General features: G+C 44.3%; 1 protein-coding gene across 1 annotated transcript; it reads right to left on the reverse strand.

Annotated features, from left to right (window-relative positions):
- Positions 1–17,770, reverse strand: FUNDC2 (FUN14 domain containing 2). The gene is made up of 5 exons (XM_072818169.1): positions 17,610–17,770; positions 13,369–13,519; positions 8,030–8,105; positions 3,121–3,252; positions 1–520 (listed from the first exon to the last, which is right to left on the reverse strand). Exons 1-5 carry the CDS (start codon positions 17,740–17,742, stop codon positions 443–445), a joined length of 570 nt encoding a protein of 189 aa, XP_072674270.1. The 5' UTR covers positions 17,743–17,770; the 3' UTR covers positions 1–442.
- Between the last annotated feature and the right edge of the window lie 1,831 nt (positions 17,771–19,601).

Below are 19,601 nucleotides of genomic sequence, written 5' to 3' on the forward strand. Positions count from 1 at the left end.
TTTCATGCTTAAAGGCAAATGTATTCAGTTCCTTTCCATGCAGCACATCAGGTATCTATACGTTTGCGATTTTTTTTTCCCAAATCAAGTTCAGGGCAACCTTTGAGGATCCACTCATCCTCCAAGGTGAGCCATCTTGCGTACCAAGCTCTGTTACGCATCTTATACGGGAGGGGAAAGGAACGTTTTTGTTGACCTACAGGTTAGTAAGTGGGGAGTATGCAGGGAGTAGAGCTAACGCCTATGGGCTCTTCCGTTGCCACCAAGCTCACAGCGGGGCCATGTCAGCTTGTACCGACAGATGTCTACAGGAGCCATTCGGATACGCCACGGCAGAAGTCATGGAGAAAGAGGAGAAGCAGGAGAGACCTGACGTCTTATGATGGAGTGCAGAGGCAGCTGGCTGGAGAAAACAGGAATCACAAAAGTGAAGTTGTCCTTCTTAGGATGCCATGCCAAGCAGAAAGCCTCCGAAAAATCCCCCAGTCACTAGAACGTTCTTCTTCACAAATGACACGACCTAGAAACGGAAGAGAGCACGAGTGGCTTACTTTGCCAGGGATAGTATTACTACGACTCACATCTCTATCACCTGTGCGATCCCAACAACCCCCTCGCTGGGTCTCTGGCTCCAGGTAGTGGCAGGGGTGCTAGTTTGACGCAACTGAATTCAAGAGACGTTTTCGAAATGGGACTCTGACTGGATGACTGGCCATAGGCGGCCGAGGAGGAGAAGCCAAGGCAACTCCTTGGCTTCTGTCCTCAGTTGTCTGTGAGAGAGCCAGGAAGTCGGCCTGCGTGCTGTCTCAGGAACAGGGAAGGACAGAGTTCACGGGGACGCTCCGGGGCAAGAGTAAAGCCGTGTTCAAGAAACCGGCTACGGAGGCGACTGCGTTTCCGATGTCACTCCTTCGTTCTCTCCACACCTGCTTCCCAACCGAGGCTGCTCATTCGCAAGTCTCTCCTCCAAGTCTCTGTGTCCATCCTCCACCCCAAGGACAACCATCAGCTTAGACGCTCCTCACCGGACAACACGTCCAGCACCCTGGCCTAACCATTTCTTAAACTCGAGTACAGCAACTCCATGTCCCAACCATACAGGCCACTCACACCCTGACCTGCTCCAATCTACCCCGTTCTCCTGGGACTCGCCGGCGTCCTTACCCCACCATGCCTAGGACTCCCTGCGTCACTTCCATGCCCTCTGCCTTCACCGGGCCGCACATTTCCCTACTTGACGTAGCACCTTTTGCCATCTACCTACCATCAGGAGGAATGAAGAAAATCATACAAAATCCCGAAATAATTATTGTTTTCATTATCTTTACTTTCTTACTTCCTACTCCTCAACTTGTTACAGTTTGGCTTTCAATTCCACCCCCACCCCAGAACTGCTGCCACTGAAGTTACTGATGATTTTTATTGCTAAACACTGAATTCATCATCTTCATTCCCTGGCTCCCCAAGCTTGGCGGGAGGAACCAGCCACTATCCCTGGGGCCTGTGACGGTGCCAGGCCACGCATAGGAATACAAAAATTTGTGGATTAAAGCAATTCCAAACCTTGTGGCTAGTTTATAACAAGTTCCCTCTGTGACTCAACAGTTAGTTCTTCTTTTTCTTAAGATTTTATTTAATCATGAGAGACACACAGAGAGGCAGAGACACAGGCAGAGGGAGAAGTGGGCTCCAATGCGGGACTTGATCCCAGGACCTCGGGATCACGCCCTGAGCCGAAGGCGGACGCCCAACCGCTGAGCCACCCGGGCGGCCCTCAACAGTTAGTTCTAATGGAACAGTAACCTTATTCTGTTTATTATACATACTTCCCATGTCATTAAAGAAGTTTTCAACAGTCGTGCATTACTTCTGTATACATGTGAGTAGTCAAGTTCTGGCAAAATGAAAAAAGTGTCACTTTTATAACCGTGACCTTGAGACAAGTGGATGGAACTGGGAGGGACTCTCTGCACCCCTGGGCCCTTGGAGATGCCACCTTCCACTCTGGGCAAAGGACCAGCTTTGGCCTACCACCCACCTCCTTGCAGAGACTGCCAGTAATGTGCCTGGCAAGGTGGACTTACCTGTTCAGTATTTTCGAATCTAAGTCATTCATCACTCATCTATCTGCTTTTCAACTTCTAAAAACTTGCTGACATTTCTTCTCCTGTGGTATTTTTCTCCTGTTCTCTTGGTCCTTATGGGTTTAACCTGTTTTATTTTGTTACCATCATTTGGCAATATTTCAAGGACAAGGCCTGTTTCGATTTACCTCTAAATCCATCATCTGCAGTTATTCCATCTGTTTTCTCTGTGAATCCAGAACACCATTGCTCCAGGCCTTAGAAGGTGCAAGGTGCCTTTTTGACACCTCGATCCTACTTTACTTCTCCCCACTTCGGTGCACTTATTTCTTTGGGACATTTAATGTATTTCCAAAGGTAATCAAGAAGTGCCAGAATACATCCTTTTAAAAAGGAAGGACTTCTTCTGTCCCTTCCAAGGGCCAGCCTATATAACCTAACCTGGTTTTCGCGTGTTAGAGCAGAGGTCAGCAAACTATAGCCTGAAAACCAAATCCAGCCTGCTGTCATTTTTAAATAAAGCTTCGCTGCAACACAGCCACACCCACTTGTCTACATACCGTGTATGCCTATTTTCATGATACACGGTGGAGTTCAGTAGCTGTGACCGAGACCCCAGGGCCTACAAAGCTGGAAACATTTATCATCCGGTCCTTTACAAAAAAAAAAGTTGCAAACCTCTGAGCTACATATTCCTGCTAGTTATGTGTGCGTGTAAAGGATGGACATTTCAGAGAAGAGTGTGCATGGAGACAAAGTATGACTTCAAACCATCTACATCTCACTTGCTGCAAGGACTGATTCCAGACATGACCAATCCACATATGTAAACATATCATTCATTCATTTTACAGTCATTCATAAACATGTCATTTACATACATCACTGCCTGATAAGAGTCACCAACACTTCAATCACCCAGCTTTAAAAGACTGCCTCCTAGGGTGAAGAGATGCCATTCACGGCTGACATTCTGCTCCGTCTACCCCATTGTCCACAGTCTTTTCACACTGCAGATGAACAAAACAAGACTCACCTCCTCTGCTTTGCTTTTGACCTCCGTAGGTATCTGGCTGCTCTTACGGATCTTCAGCTGCTCCTTGGCTTTCTTCATGTCCTTCTCCACTCGCTGCCAGTCAACCTTGATGTAACCAGTATGGTTTGCAAGCTACAGTTTCAACGATGATAGCCAAAAATAATAAACACAGTTCTTTAGGATTGATCACTGAAGCACATCATCAAAAACCATTCTGACTTTCCATTGTTTGAGACATTTGCCATCCAGCTCACTGCATGACAATGATATTCAGTTCACATGTACTCAGTATCCACCCAACACGCAAGGCTCTATGCCTGACGCCGGATCAATAGACTGGCCTTCAATGACTGTTGGCAATTCTTTTACTCTTTATTTATACCCTTATCCCCATCTACAAAGTTTTAAGTTAGCTTAAAAATATAAATTGGTAAAAAGAAAATCAGAATTGAAAGTCAAGATGTAAAGTGAAGAAACATGACAAAGTTATAGCCGACTTAATCACTGTTGACTCAGAAAGAAATCTTCTAGAACATGGCTCCAGAGGTTTCTCATGAGCAACTTCATGTAAGAGGTGCTGAGAGAAACACATCCGAATATATGTCTAGAGCATGCCCCCTTCCCTCCGTGGAGACAGCAGGCACTTTGGCACAAAGTAAAACTCAGTGAAAACAATTTCAATGAGAATGTGTGAATAGGAGCAAACTGATCTGGGTATGTTGTCTTCTGATGGAATAATGTTAACCAAGGAATAAAGAGTCACTACAGCCCATCAATCAATCTTTCATCAATATCACTTCTCTCCACCGAAGTTTTGGTAAGTCACATCTAGCTGGATTTCTCAAAATATGTAAAACCGAGACTTCTCTCTCTTTGATCTCTTCCTGCATTGTTGCTCTTCTTCTAGTGTCTATTTTAGTTAATGGCACCACCTACTAATCAGTCACCCAAACCAGGCTGGAGGAAATATTTGCAATACAGGTAATGAACAAAACATTAATACTCATAAAAAGTGTGATTCTTCTCCAGATCAGAAAGGAAGGAGCCAAACTGCTGCTATTCATAGACACGTCTGTCTACATAATTTCAAAGAATCCAACCAAAAAACGAACAAGAACTCCTACATCTAAAAACTGAGTTTAGGCTGGCAGCACGGAGGCCGCATGATACCTGGGGTTACTGTGAAAGACATGAGCCAACAGGAGTTTGTCAGAGCTCTGGAGCCTTTGTCAAATGTCTAGGATGTTCAGCTTCCGAGCGAATGAGTGGACACTGTCAAGCTGGCTAAGCATAAACAGCTTGCTCCCTATGATGAGAACTGGCTGTATACACGAGCTGCTTCCACAGCACGGCATCTGTATCTCTGGGGTGGCGCTGGGGTCGCCTCCAATGACCAAGATCTATGGGAGACGTCAGAGAAATGGGCTCATTGCTAGCCATTCAGCAGAAGCTTCAAGAGCGTGGTCCCCTAGAGGGGCTGCAAATGGTGGGAAAAGACCAGAACTGCTGGACAGCTGGCAGCTGCCAACAAGAAGTATTGCAACAAATGCTAGGCTAATAAACTACCTCATTTGCCAAAAAACAAAAAAAAAAAGTGAGTTTAGCAAGGTTGCAGAACATAAGATCAACATACAAAATCAGTTGTATTGTTTCTGCTAGCAATTAAAGCAACTGGAAATGGAAATAAAATTCATGATTTACTATAGCTGTAAAAGTATTAAATACTGGATAGAAATCTAAACAAAAATCATATAGAATCTGCATGCTGAAACCCACAAAATGGTGAAGAATTTAAAGAACAAATAAATGGAGAGACAGGCCCTGTATATGGAAATGAAGACTCAAAATGATGTCCAATTCTTTCCAAGTTGAGCTATGAAGTTCCTGCAATCCCAACCCCGGCAAGATGCTCTGCAGATAGAAACAAGCTGGTTCTAAAATGTGCATGGGGGATCCCTGGGTGGCGCAGCGGTTTGGCGCCTGCCTTTGGCCCAGGGCGCGATCCTGGAGACCCGGGATCGAATCCCACATCAGGCTCCTGGTGCATGGAGCCTGCTTCTCCCTCTGCCTGTGTCTCTGCCTCTCTCTCTCTCTCTGTAACTATCATAAATAAATAAAAAAAAAAATTAAAAAAATAAAAAATAAAAAAAAATAAAATGTGCATGGAAAGGCAAAAGAACTAGAACAGCCAAAACAATTTTGAAAAAGAACACTGTTGGAGGTATCATAGTGCCTGATTTTAGGATTTCCTATGATGCTACAGCAATCAAGATGACAGTGGGGGGATCCCTGGGTGGCACAGTGGTTTAGCGCCTGCCTTTGGCCCAGGGCGCGATCCTGGAGACCCGGGATCGAATCCCACGTCGGGCTCCCTGTGCATGGAGCCTGCTTCTCCCTCTGCCTATGTCTCTGCCCCTCTCTCTCTCTCTCTCTCTCTCTCTCTGCCTCTCTCTCTCTCTCTCTCTCTGTGAGTATCATAAATAAATAAATAAATTTTTTAAAAAAGAATCCAATTAAAAAAAGAAAAGATGACAGTGGGATACTGAAGAAGGGACAGACCCACAGATTAATGGGACAAAATAAAAAGTACAGAAACAGATAACCCAATTTAAAAATAGGCAAAGACCTGAATACACACGTATGTGGACAGCAAGGAAGTGTATGAAAAGATGTTCCCCCCCCCAAAAAAAAAAGAAAAGATGTTCCACATTAGGAGTTGTATCATTATGAGTCCAACTGGAAGACTGGCTTGGGGCTGAGGGTATGTGGCCAAGGAAAGCCACAGTGTAAGTGAAGGCATAAGGTATCTAGGAATGAAACCAAGGCACAGGTGTAGAAGATGTATAAGAAAAAAAAATTGTAAAGTCTACAGAAAGACAATGAAGACCTAAATAAATGGAGAGAAAGCATGTATTCACAGATGATTCATCATTCAAGATATTGATTCTTCCCACATTTACCTATATGGCTCCCATGCAATTCCAATGAAAATTTTAACACAGCTTTTGAAAATAATCAACAAACCTGTTCTAAAATGTATATGGACAAAAAATAAATAAAATGTACATGGACAAGCTAAAAGCATAAAAGCAGCCACAGCACTCCCGAAGGGCGTGGGGAAGAACATCTGTCACCAACTGTCCAGCCTTAGTAAACATTGGAAGTTGACCAGTGAAACAGAATAGAGAAACTAGAATCAAAACCAGCCATATACGGGTTAATCTGTGACAACTGCCACACTATAAATATTGAGGAAAGGAAGACAATTATGAGTATGAAAGAAAGGAAACTGGATCCCCACATCAATGACAGCAGGCCTCACCTTCATCCCTCTGGTGACCAACAGCATGAGGACACAGCACTGACTCCCCGCGTCCTGCCCACCTCCCCTAGCAAGGAGACATCCCTGTCCTCCCCGGTTATCTGACTCATGCAATCCCAGAATCCCACTGGGGACTCTTGCAGTACCGACTGCTTCCGTCAGACAGGGCCCCCGAAGAAACGGAGGGTACACTCAGGCGCAGACCTTTGTACCGCCTATAAATACTGAAACACTACGCTGTACTCCAACTAATGTTGTGTGTCAATTAAATGTCAAGTGAAAAAAGTTTAAGGTGAAAGAAAAAAAGATATTTCAAAGCCACATGAAGATACATACAAAGACAAACCTGGAGCAGGCTGCAGAGAAAAGCACAGAGATAGAGGACTGACTGCGGGTCTGCTGGCGACACAGCCGCCACTGCACTTGTGCCCGAAGGGCTGAGAGGAAGGCGAGGGAAAGGTGGCGGGGGGGCCCTCGCCTTGCAGGGAGTCTGACCGCCCCCACCCCGAGAGACAGAGAGAGGCCCAGACCTGCCCCAGCCTGCTCTGCTTACACAGCTCCACCACCTCCTGCCTGCAACTGCATGACACCTGCAGCCACAGGCACCCACCCTTCCCTCCCCAAATTCCTGACCCACACAAACTGTGAGAAGTGATTAAATGACGGTTATTTCGAGCACTAGGGTTTGCGGGAATTTGTTGTGTGGCAATAGGATACCCAACTCGCCCCAGCCCTGGGCACTGCCCCGGCTGCCAGTCACCAGCCTTCTCCTCGCACACAATGAACTTTCCCCTGACCCACCTGGGAAACCCACTCCACCTGCGGTTCAGAGGTAGCACTACCCCGCTAAAAGGAAGGCTGTCAACTGTAGGAGGAGACCAAGGCCTAGGAGTTGGGAGACTGTGGCACAATTCAATGAATTATGGCTCCTACAGAGCAGTGCTTCTCAAACTCTGCTCCACGTTAGAATCACCTCGAGTTTAAAAATACTTAGATGTGCAAGCACACCTTCCACCTAAGACATCAGGTGGGGAGGGGGATGCGGCGGGCTCCAAGCGTTACTGTTTTGTAAAACTCCTTAGGTGATTCCAACGTGGAGTCAAGTTTGCAAAGCAATACTACAGTGCGGCCTCAGAGAACTGTATCTAGTAGTCCTGAAATAAACTCTGGGCCGAGAGGACAAGAGAGGACATTGGACTGGACTGTCATTTAGTCCTCATTTCTGAGTGCTCTGGGATCGATGTCCCCTCTGTCAAATAAATCGTATCACAGGGCACTTGTACATGCAGTACACTTCGTATTTGTGGAATCATACTTAATATTTCAACTGGTCTTAAAGACCCTGTAAGGGAGCTATCATAGGAATATGTACTATGTCCCCATGTTATAGATGATAGAACAAAATGTGACTGATTGAACTGATGCAGTTTGATTCAAATGGTCACCGGCATTTCAAATAGTGCACTGAAAATAAGTGCAAAGGCTATTCTAGTGTAATACCGCCAAGCCTGTATTATAGCTCCTCAAACCACACTCCTAACGGGCAAGGGGGATTTCCAAACATCTAGGAATATTTTGCATACGAACCTGAAGGAGAAAAAATCCACCTCCTACAGCTGTTGCAGCCAACTTTCCAACCTTCTGGAATATGAAACCCGTGCACCTACAAAAACCAAACCAACGTCAGACAAGTTGACAGGCTGTCAAATACACATGACCATGCACTTCTAACAATGTTCAGATCTTACTTACTGTCGGATGATTCGCCAAGCAGAGAGCAGAGGCTCTGAACTCAGAAAGACCCTGATTCAAATCTTGTCTCTACCACTTACTAATTTTGTGGTCTTGGGAAAATCCCTTAAAACTTTCAGGGTGCACTTTTAAAAGAGGACTCCAGCTACATAGTGGAGCTCAAGGGGGAAAAGCATAAAGGCAAATATCCCCCTAGGAAATTGGCAAGAATGAATGGACCGCCAAACTCTGCAAACTAGTAAGGGACTCTGGCAAGATCGCGGTATAAAAGAGGAATATACAAACCTCAATTGTGTTTCTATATATGAGTAATGAACAATTAGAAACTGAAATTTAAAAATATCATTTACAATAATATCAAAAATAAGATATGCAAGACCTATAAAAAATTGCTGAGAATACTTAAAAGAAACCTAAACATGGTTTATGGATCAATGAAATCCTAATCAAAATCTCATCAGGTTTTTATTGGAATTGGCAGCAAGCTTATTCTAAAATTTGTATGAGAATGCTGTGAACCCAGAATAGTCAAATCGACTTTGAAAAAGAACAAAGGTATAAGATTTATCTGATTTCATGACTTATTATAGAGTAACAGTGATCAAAACAGTGTGATACTAAGCACAAAGACTGACAAATCCACTAACAAAAACTGCAGGGGCACCTGGGTGGCTCAGTTGGTTAAGTATCTGACTCTTGATCCCAGCTCAAGTCTTGATCTCAGGGTTGTGGGTTTAAGCCCCACATTTGGCTCCACACTGGGCATGGAGCCTACTTAAAAAAATAAAAATACTTAAAAAAAAAACCCTAAAGAATTCAGAAACAGGAGTACAGTGGCTCAGTCGGAAGAGCACGTGACCCTTGTTCTCAGGGTCATGAGTTTTGAGCTCCATGCTGGGGATAGAGATCACTTAAAAATAAAAAGCTTGAAAACAAAGTTCAAAAATAAAATAAAATAAAACAAAGTTCAGAAACAGACATATAGTCAATCGATTTTTGACACAGGTGCAAAAGCAATTCAGTGTAGAGCAGGATGTCTATTCATCAAACCATGTGGGAATAATTAGATGTCATATGCAAACAAGAACTTGGATTCCTTACCTTGCAACATACACAAAAAGTAAATAAAAATGAATCATGGACCTAATGAAAAATCTAAACCTAAATACTCTCTGGAAGAAAACATAAAAGAAAATCTTAGTGATCCTAGGTTAGGAAAATATTCTCAGACATTAAACCAAAAGCTAGAGCTAGAAAAAAAACAAGTTGATAAATTACATTTCAAGGTTAAGAACTTCTGTTCTTTATTGTTAAGAGACTACAAAGCCACAGAGCAAAAGAATGTATTTGCAAATCACAAATCTGATATAAAACTTGTATCTGGAATATATAAAGAACTCTTGTGCCTCTGTAATGAGAAAGCCAATATCCCAGTAACAATATGGAGAAAAGACTTGAACAGATTCCTCATCAAAGATATGTGGATGGCAAAAATAAGCCCATGAAAAGATGCTAATATCATTAATCATTAGGGAAATACAAATTAAAACCACAGTGAGCTACCAGTTTACACCCACCAGGATGGTTGTAATCAAAAAGGCATAGCGCCCAAGTGTTAGTGAGGATGTGGAGCTACTGGAACACTCACACACTGCTGGTAGAGGTATAAGATGGTATAGGCATTTTAGAAAAGTGTCTGGCAGGTTCTTAAATTAAAGCATCCCACCTATAATCCCCACCCATGCTATCCCTAGGCATTTACGCAACAGAAATGAGAGCCTATGTTCACACAGACTTGTTCACAAATGTCTGTAGCAGCTGTAGCCCAAAGTGGAAACAAACCAGGGTTCATCAAAGGTAAATGGATAAACAAAATGGTTCATCGACACAATGAACTACTACTGAGCAATGAAAAGGAATGAACTACTAATTAAAAAAAAAGCATAGATGAACCTGAAAATTAGTATGCTAAGCAAAAGAAAGCAGTCAGACAAAAAAGAACACACACCGTATAATTCCTTTTATGTATGATTCTAGAGGATGCAAAGTAATCTATAATGATAGAATGCAGATCGGTGGTTGGTGAGGGCATTACAGGGATTATGGAGAGGTACAAAGCAGCTTTTAGAGTGATGGATGGGTCCAATACCTTGATTGTGGTGATTTACTGGTGTGCATATGTCAAAATTCATCAAATTGTATGCTTTATTTTTTTAAGATTTTATTTATTTATTTGAGAGAGAGAGCACATGTGAGTGCAAGAGAGCAAGGCTGAGCATGGGGAGCAGCAGCAGAGGGAGAGGGAGAAGCAGGCTCCCCACTGAGCAGGGTGCCCAATGCAGGACTTGATCCCAGGACCCTGAGACCATGACCTGAGCCGAAGGCAGACGTTTAACCAACTGAGCCACCCAGGCATTCAAAAAGGGATGACAACTTAAGAGAAAAATCACAAAAGATTAAAATGAGACTTTATCAAAGAAGAGATCCAAAACGGTCAAGAAGCATATGTAAAAGTTACTCAATGTCACCACTACATAGGGAAATATAAGTGAAAACCATGTGAGGTACTGCAAAAATCTCAGTCTGGCAGTATCAAGTGCTTACAAGACTGGAGAGCATGAGAACTCCCAATCCTTGTTGCTGGGAGGGTAAAGTGTCACAGTCCCTTCTGGATAGCACTCTGACATTACCCAGCAAAGCCGAATGTACTTATATCCCATGACCTAGTAATTCCACTCCTAGGTATAGACCATCCAAAATATGCATATAGGGCAGCCCGGGTGGCTCAGCGGTGTAGCGCCGCCTTCAGCCCAGGGCCTGATCCTGGAGCCCCAGGATTGAGTCCCACGTCAGGCTCCTTGAATGGAGCCTGCTTCTCCCTCTGCCCGTGTCTCTGCCTCTCTCTCTCTCTGTCTCTCATGAATAAATAAATAAAATCTTTTTTAAAAATGCATATATACACACCAGGAAATTTAGACAGAGTGTTCATATCAGCACTATTTAGCCAAACACTGAATCAACTCAAATGTCAGTCATCACCTAGATAAAAATACTGTGGGGGGATCCCTGGGTGGCTCAGCAGTTTGGCGCCTGCCTTTGGCCCAGGGCATGATCCTGGAGACCTGGGATAGAGTCCCACGTCGGGCTCCCCGCATGGAGCCTGCCTCTCCCTCCTCCTGTGTCTCTGCCTTTCTCTCTCTCTCTGTGATAAATAAATAAATCTTTAAAAAAAATACTGTGGTATGTTCACGCAATGGAATTGTATATATGAAAGAAAACAAAGAAACTACAACTACACACAAAACAAGCTGATCAAAAAGGCAAGATTCAAGAATACACATGATTTTATTTATTTAAAGTTCAAAAGCAGATAAACTACAGTATATATATTTTTTAAACTACAGTATATTATACACTGATAAGATTGGTGTTAAAATCACATAGAAAAGCAAAGAAATAACTGCATGACAATAAGTGTAGCACTGATCTCTAGAGTTTTTGGGGTGCTAGTCACGTTTTAAACCTGAGCAGTTGTTACATAGGTGTTTGCTCTATATGTATTCATCAGAACGTACACATATCATACGTACTGTTCTGTATTTATATTATCTTGTACAATAACATTTTTTTTAAGATTTTATTTATTTATTCATGAGAGACACAGAGAGAGAGAGAGGTAGAGACACAGAGGAGAAGCAGGCTCCATGCAGGGAGCCCGATGCGGGACTCGATCCCGGGTCTCCAGGATCATGCCCTGGGCTAAAGGCAGGTGCCAAACCGCTGAACCACCCAGGGATCCCCAACATTTCTAAATATAAAAAGTAGAGATGATATTGATGTATTATATATTCCTGACTAAATTTGCTATTAAACTTTTTGAATTTATGACAAATGAAGCCATAAGCTGTGTCACATTGAGGAAGTTATCCTGTGACATGGCTAGTAAGTGGCTAGCTCCTAGTTATACCACTTCCTAGCTATGTGGCCCCGGGCCTATTGAGCCTTAGTTCCTATGAGAACAATTACAGTGCTAATTTCCGAGTTGTTGTGAGAAGGAAATATCTATTAAATACTAAGATATTTGTGTTATTTGTATTCTCTATCTCTCAATGTAGAGAAAAGCGAACGCTTGTATACTCTTAGCGGAGCTATAAATTAGTACAGCCATTGTGGAGAATGATATGGAGGTGCCTCAAAAAGTAAGATGTAGAACTAGAATAGGATCTGGCAATTCCACCTCAGGGAATATGTATCTAAAGGAAATAAAAATCTAATCTAATTCAAAAAGATGTCTGCACCCCCACATTCACTGCAGCACTATTTACAACAGCCAAGTAATGGAAACAACCTAAACGTTCATCAATGGATGAACGGATAAACAGGACATATACACACACAGAGCACACACACAATGTAATACTATTCAGCCATAAAAAACAAAATCCTACCATTTGTGACAACATGGATTGCTCTTGAGGACATTATGCTGAGTGAGGGAAGTCAAAGACAGACAAATACTATATGATCTCATATATATATACACACACACACACACACACACACACACAATCTAAAACAAACAAACACAAACCTCATAGAAAAGTGATCAAACTTGTGGTTACTGGAGGCACGGGGTTGGGTTAGCAGAAATTGGATGAAGGTGGTCAAAAGGTACAAACCTCCACTTAGAAGTAAGTATTAGGGAGGTAATGTACAATGTTATGAAAATGCTTAGGAGAGTAGATGCTGAGAGTTCTCATCACAAGAAGAAAATTATTTTCCTCTCTGTTTATTGTATGTGTATGACATGATGAATGTTCACTAACCCTACTGTGGTAACCATTTCACAACATACATAAATCAAACCATCATGCAGTATACCTTAAACTTATACAGTGATGTGTATTTATTTTTCAATGAAACTGGAAGAAAAATGAGGATACACAATACCAGTACCAATTTCAGAGTTGTTGTGAGAAGGAAATGAAATATATAAATACTCAAAATAGAGCCTGGCATATAATAGACACTATGTTTAGGTGAATGCCACACATGAAGTGATCAATTGCACAGAAGTCAACATGTTCTCATTAGTTAAGGAGATGGTTCCTGTAACTGCAATACTAAATAAGGCAAAAAAAAAAAGACACTAGACATTCTTTCTTATCACTTACCATCCAGTGACACCTCCAATTAACAGCTGCGTTGCCACGCTATATTTTTCAGCTGAGGGCCCAGATTCCTGCCCAAACAGCTTGCGCCACCATGGCTGCTTTTTAGCAAATTCTGCAAGGTCCAGTGACTCCAATTTTCCCTCAAAGTTTCCTACAAGAATTGAGATACTGAATAAGAAAATACTTAGATTTATAATGAATCACAATTCTTAATCAGAATAAGAGAATTTTAAGGAAATGGGTATTGAAGAACCTGCAAGTATCATTTTATTTCAAATGGCAAAATAACTCTGAAATTGTGGCTAGCAACTTCTAAAATCAACAAATAATACCTATCTTAGAAAAAAAATAAGTGGACAATTTAGAATTAGTACTCCGGGTTTTTCTCTCAAATTTAAAAACAAGCAATGGATGTACAAAAACCTGACAGTAATAATAACATATCCTAAATGAAATGGATTTTCTTCATTTGTGTCTCCTTCTCAAGAGTAAATATCTCAATACCATTTAGCCCACAAATTCTTACTACTATATGGATCTCCACTGATAATAAAGATAGAAAGTAATGTTTAATTGAGCTGTTACTATTTACCAGGCAATGTGCTAAGCAATAAACATGTATACCTAATTAAATCTACAGAACATAGTAGGTACAAAACAAGGTACTATTTATTATCCCCACTTTATAATTAAGAAATGGAGGCTCAGAGGTTAAGTGATTGCCCAAGAAAGGAAAAAGAGTCAACAAGATGTCTGATCCCTTTCCCTGTGGGAAGACAATGTAGGGATAAATTTAAAGAATGATGCACAAAACCTCTCCACTGTAAACAAAACACCGCAGAGAGGGAAGATGACTGAAATTAATGGAGTTACATACTTTCTCTTGCAAGGCAGTATTTTTAAGACATTCATTGTCCCCGTATCCAGCTACAGACTTCATGCCGTCCGGGTCAAAAAGGAGGTCTTTATCTAGAAACCGACAAGCTGGTTCTAAAATGTATATGGAGATGCGAAGGCCTACCTAGAATAGTGTTCCCAGCGATGATGGCAAATCGCCCCAAAACTTCATGGAGCCAAGCAATCATTTATTATGCTCTTGGACTCCGTGGCTCAGGATTCCAACGGGATATGGCATTACAGTCCATCCCTATTCCGTGAAGTCTGCGGATTCAGCTGGAAGACTTACAGGTCAAAGACCTGGAATCATCCCCAACATATGTTCAGGCTGCCTCTCTATGTGGGCTCATTCAGACTTCCTTCTAGCATGCTCCTAGGCTGCAGGGTGCGTCCCCAAGGGAGGCAGCGAGAAACTGGAGAGTGAAGGAGACTGAAGGCCAGGCACAAGCTGTGTTCATTATTTAACACCTGGCCCCAGAAGCCAAGTAGTGTTACTTCCACCACGTTCAGTAGAAGCAGTCACACATTCCCACACGGATTCAAGAGGGAATATATAGACCCCATCACTGAGTGGGAGGGGTGTCAACGTCTCACTGAGGAAAGAGCCAGTAGACTGAGAGAGATTGTCGTGATCGTTTAGGATAATACAATGTGTCACAAGCATCAAAACAATTTTGGGGAATAAAAAAGAACAAAGTTTGGGGCCCCTGGGTGGCCCAGTCACTTAAGTGTCTGACTCTTGGTTTCAGCTTAGGTCATGGTCTCAGGGTTGTGAGATCCAGCCCCGGGGAGGGCTCTGTGCTCGGTGACGAGCCTGCTTGGGATTCTTTCCCCCTTGCTCCTTCACCTCACCTACCTGCTCACATGCTTGTGCTCTGTGTCTCTCTAAAATAAATATATAAATAAAATGTAACCCCCCGCAAAGAACAAAGTTCAAGGACTTTCAAGACTTCCTATAAAGCTACAGTGGAATAAAGCTCCCTCACAACAAGACTTATAAAGCTAGCATGTTGGACAGTGTAGAACTGACACACATATATGAATGGGAGAGAATACAGAGTCCACAAGTAGATGTACACATAGTCATTCAATTTTCAATAACATGGCATCAAGGTAATTTAATAGGGAAAGAGCAGTTTCAAAAAATTGTTAGAACTATTGGGTATTTGTAATAAAAAAAAATAAAAGGCTATGATCTCTAGTTAGATCATACAGAAAATATAATTCAAGATGGATCATAGATTCCAATTTAACAGAACCAAAATATGGATGTTTGAGGAACAAGGTCTTCTATGTTTTTACAAATAGTTACATAAAAAGTATCTTTTGAATGTAACATTAGATACCAGTACAAAAGAACAGTAAAACATTACTGCTGTGTTGAAGAAATTCTCTCGGAGTTAAAGAATATCACTGAAAACAAGAACGAAAAAAAAAAAAACACCAAGAATGAGTTTTGAGGGTTTTTTTTTTAAAAAAACATCTATTGGGATCCCTGGGTGGCGCAGCGGTTTGGCGCCTGCCTTTGGCCCAGGGCGCGATCCTGGAGACCCAGGATCGAATCCCACATCAGGCTCCCGATGCATGGAGCCTGCTTCTCCCTCTGCCTGTGTCTCTGCCTCTCTCTCTCTCTCTGTGACTATCATAAATAAATAAAAATTAAAAAAAAAAAAAAACATCTATTAATTTTAGAGCGCCTGGGTGGCTCAGTTGGTTAAGTATCTACTTTCAGCTCAGGTCATGATCTCAGGGTCCTGGGATTGAGACCTGCATCCCACTGGGCTCCCTGCTGAGTGAGGAGTCTGCTCTTCCTCTTCCTCTGCTTCTCCCTCTCCCTCTGCTGCTCCCCCTGCTTGTGCATGCTGTCTCTCTCTATCAAATAAATAAAGTCTTTAAAAAACAAGATTTATTTATTTTGCAGGTGGGGGGAAGGGGAAAGAATCTGAAGCAGACTCTCCAACCCGTGCGGATTCCCACGTGGGGATAGATCTCACGACCCTGAGATCGCCACCTGAGCTGAAACCAAGAGTCCCATGAAGCAATCGAGGCGACCCTGAGTTTTGTTTTAATATAATTTTACCAGGCCCCTCAGCTCAATAGGAGGCTCCAGCCAAAAGAGGGATAAAATCAGAGGCCTTTGGTTCATTCAACTTCATTTAGTCATTGAACAAATTGTGTAAACCAGTATGTAGAGCAGAGTCGTTAGTCTTGCTTATGAGTCCACAAAATAAATGACCACAGGATTACGTGATCATCACTATGATAAAGATCAAAATTCACGATGCCGACCTCAAAGTTCTCTCACAACCATTTCCTAGGAGCAAATATCTAATCAACCTCTATATTTTAGGTGAATGACAGCAGTGTGGTCTGCAGGAAAATAATCATTGTGCACTCCAATCCCTTAATCACGTCAATTCGGTGGGGGTGCCAGTGTTGAACAACCAGCTGGGGGTCATCTGCAGTGTACATCAATTTGCACGATGCATTCAGTCTCCCTGAGTGTGACATCATGGAACTGTGACATCATGGAACTGTGACATCAGTGCACCCAGGGTTGGAGAGAGATGCACAGTAACATACCATACTGTCATTTCCATCACATCGACGCAATACACGTAAATCACGTCAAGAGCATGGATAACAGTGAACAGTAGCGAATAATGAGCAAGTGGTGAATTCTGAATACCTCCACTGCCTTTGTTTTGAACATAATCCATGTAATTTTATGTTTATATACTCGGGTTTCCATGGTGGCTGCGTTGGGCAACGAGATCTCGCGAAGCAGCACTGAATTGAGTAGAACCTGAAGCAGGGTGATCAGCAGAGTAAGAAGCATGACTCAAAGTCCCGCTGCTCTGTGTATTTTATTATAGGGAATGTTCCTTCGCGCGGAGTAAATAAATACAAAACCAACCCAAAAAGTACGACTCCATGCGTATTAGTCTTTCAAAACCATCAGTAGCGAAGAGGAGGCTCCTTTGCGCACAGAACGAGGCCGGCCCGGGGTCAAAGACGCCGCCTTGCTGTGAGCGCGCCAGGCGCCGCGGACCACGGGAACGGCACGTCTCCGGGCTCGCGCCGCTCGGGGCGGCGCCGGAAGGCCGACCGCGCCCGACCCGAGCCAACACTCCGGGGCCGCTCGGTCCCCGCCCGGCGCCTGACCTTGGCCGGATCCGGGGGGCGGCGGGGTCAGGGGCGAGCCCGGGGCGCCCTCTCCGCCCAGGCGCCGCCCGGACTCCCGGGGAGGCTCCGCCGGGACCCGCGAACGCGGAGCCCTTCCCCTTCCGGAGCTGAGAAAGGCGGCTCCCCGCGGCGCCGGCGCTGCGCGCGCCCGCCCTTACCTTGACTGGACGCGGCCATGTCGGCGAGCCCGTCTCGCGATGACACCCGCGGGGCTTCGGCGCGGTAGGACGCGGAGCGGCGCGCCGTCATCGCCGCAAGCTGGCTTCCGGCACGTGGGGCAGATGTTTCCATTCCCACGGCCGCAGCGGAAGAGGGCGGGCTGGGCGCCTCGGGCCCCGCCCCCCGGCCGCGCGTTGCGTCACAAGGCTCCGCAGCCCCGCCCCGGAGGGCCGCCGGCGCGCGTGCGCGGGGGGCGGCGCCCACGGGGGAGCTCGGCGGAGGCGGCTGCCCAGTAAGGCCCGGGGGCCCCATGGCTGTGGGAAGAGCCCGCCCGCCTCGGCGCGGCAGCTCGCGGAGCGTCGAGCACGTACTTTCCAGGGCTGTGTCCACGCCGCTTCCGCACGGCGGACAAAGACGCGGCGGAACCACTGCAATTACAATACGTAAGAAGCGCTTTGAAAGCAGCTTCCCTGCCTGCACCGCGTGTGAGCCCCACTCCTAAACCACTCCTGCCCCCACACGAGCCCAGTTAATGGCCAGTTCACCGTTCCAAAAGCTTGGCCCCTAATTCTATGGCGTTACGCTGCCAATTTTTTTTTATAAATTTATTTTTTATTGGTGTTCAATTTGCCATCATACAGAATAACACCCAGTGCTCATCCCGCCAGGTGCCCCCGCTAGTGCCCGTCACCCCTTCACCCCCACCCCCCGCCCTCCTCCCCTTCCACCACCCCTAGTTCGTTTCCCAGAGTTAGGAGTCTTCATGCTCTGTCTCCCTTTCTGATATTTCCCACTCATTTTTTCTCCCTTCCCCTTTATTCTCTGCCAATTTTTATTTGGACTATTTGGGGGGGGGGTGGGTTATTGGTTTGTATGAATTACTCATATATCCATATGTGTGGTTTTCAAATATTTTCTCCCGTTCAGGGATGCCTGGTGGCTCAGCGCTTGAGTGTCTGCCTTTGGCTCGGAGTGTGACCCCGGGGTCCCGGGATCCAGTCCCGCATGGGACTCCCCACACGGAGCCTGCTTCTCCCTCTGGCAGTGTCCCTGCCTCTCTCTGGGTCTCTCAGGAATAAATAGATAAAATCTTTAAAAAAAAACAATAAAAGGTCATTCCCATCACAGCCCTCCTCTATTCAAAAACCTACCATGACTCCCTATTGCCCTCAGTGGGGAAGGCAAACTTTTGCTGAAGCGCGCCCTTCTCGCTGACACTTTTCACGACCGTCCTTTAAAATTGCAACCTGGGGCAGCGCGGGGGGCTCAGTGGTTTAGCGCTGCCTTCAGCCCAGGGTGTGACCCTGGAGTCCCGGGATCGACTCCCACGTCCCGCTCCCTGCTTGGGGCCTGCTTCTCCCTCTGCCTGGGTCTCTGCCTCTGTCTCTCTGTCTCTCTGGGAATGAATGAATGAATGAATGAATGAATAAACAAACTTCAAAAAAATAATACAATCAAATGAAATTGCAATCTGCCACATCCCTTCTTCCCCTTCCCCTGCTTACTTTCCCTTTGTGCACAGCACTGGTTTTACCTTATCACGTGTTGTATGAGCTACTCATGTGTGACAAGTATGGATGATATTAATTTCATGTATTTTTCAATCCCACGTACCCAGCACGTGCAAGTAGAACATAGAAGTTTGGAGCAGAAAAAAAATATATAAATAAATAAATAAATAAGAAGTTTGGAGCAGGACTTATGGAGCCAGATTACATGGGTTGAGCTGCTAGCACTTGCAAACTCTGTGACCTTGGCCAAGTTGCCAGACTTCTCTGTGCTTCAATTACATCACCTGTAAAATGAAGACATGAATAGCAGCTGCATTAAAGTAAGTTACCGTAGTTTGTGGCGTAAAGTACATGCCAGCTGTTGTTTCCACATTCTGCTGTCTGGCAGAGAGAAAGCATCAGCAGATGTTTACCAAAGGGCCTTCTTCCTGCGTGTTTCCAAGCTGGATGGCACCTAATTGCTCCCAGGCAACTTCATAC

This window comes from Canis lupus, chromosome X (assembly GCF_048164855.1).
Source record: "Canis lupus baileyi chromosome X, mCanLup2.hap1, whole genome shotgun sequence".
Lineage (NCBI taxonomy): Eukaryota > Metazoa > Chordata > Mammalia > Carnivora > Canidae > Canis > Canis lupus.

Bases quoted from the DNA above. Each gene is read 5' to 3' on its own strand.
- FUNDC2 (XM_072818169.1), bottom strand. From the start codon at position 17,742: ATGGAAACATCTGCCCCACGTGCCGGAAGCCAGCTTGCGGCGATGACG. The intron at 13,520-17,609 runs GTAAGGGCGGGC...CAATTCTTGTAG, and splicing joins CATGGCCGCGTCCAGTCAAG to GAAACTTTGAGGGAAAATTG. The intron at 521-3,120 runs GTGAGTCTTGTT...TTCCGTTTCTAG, and splicing joins TCAAAAGCAAAGCAGAGGAG to GTCGTGTCATTTGTGAAGAA.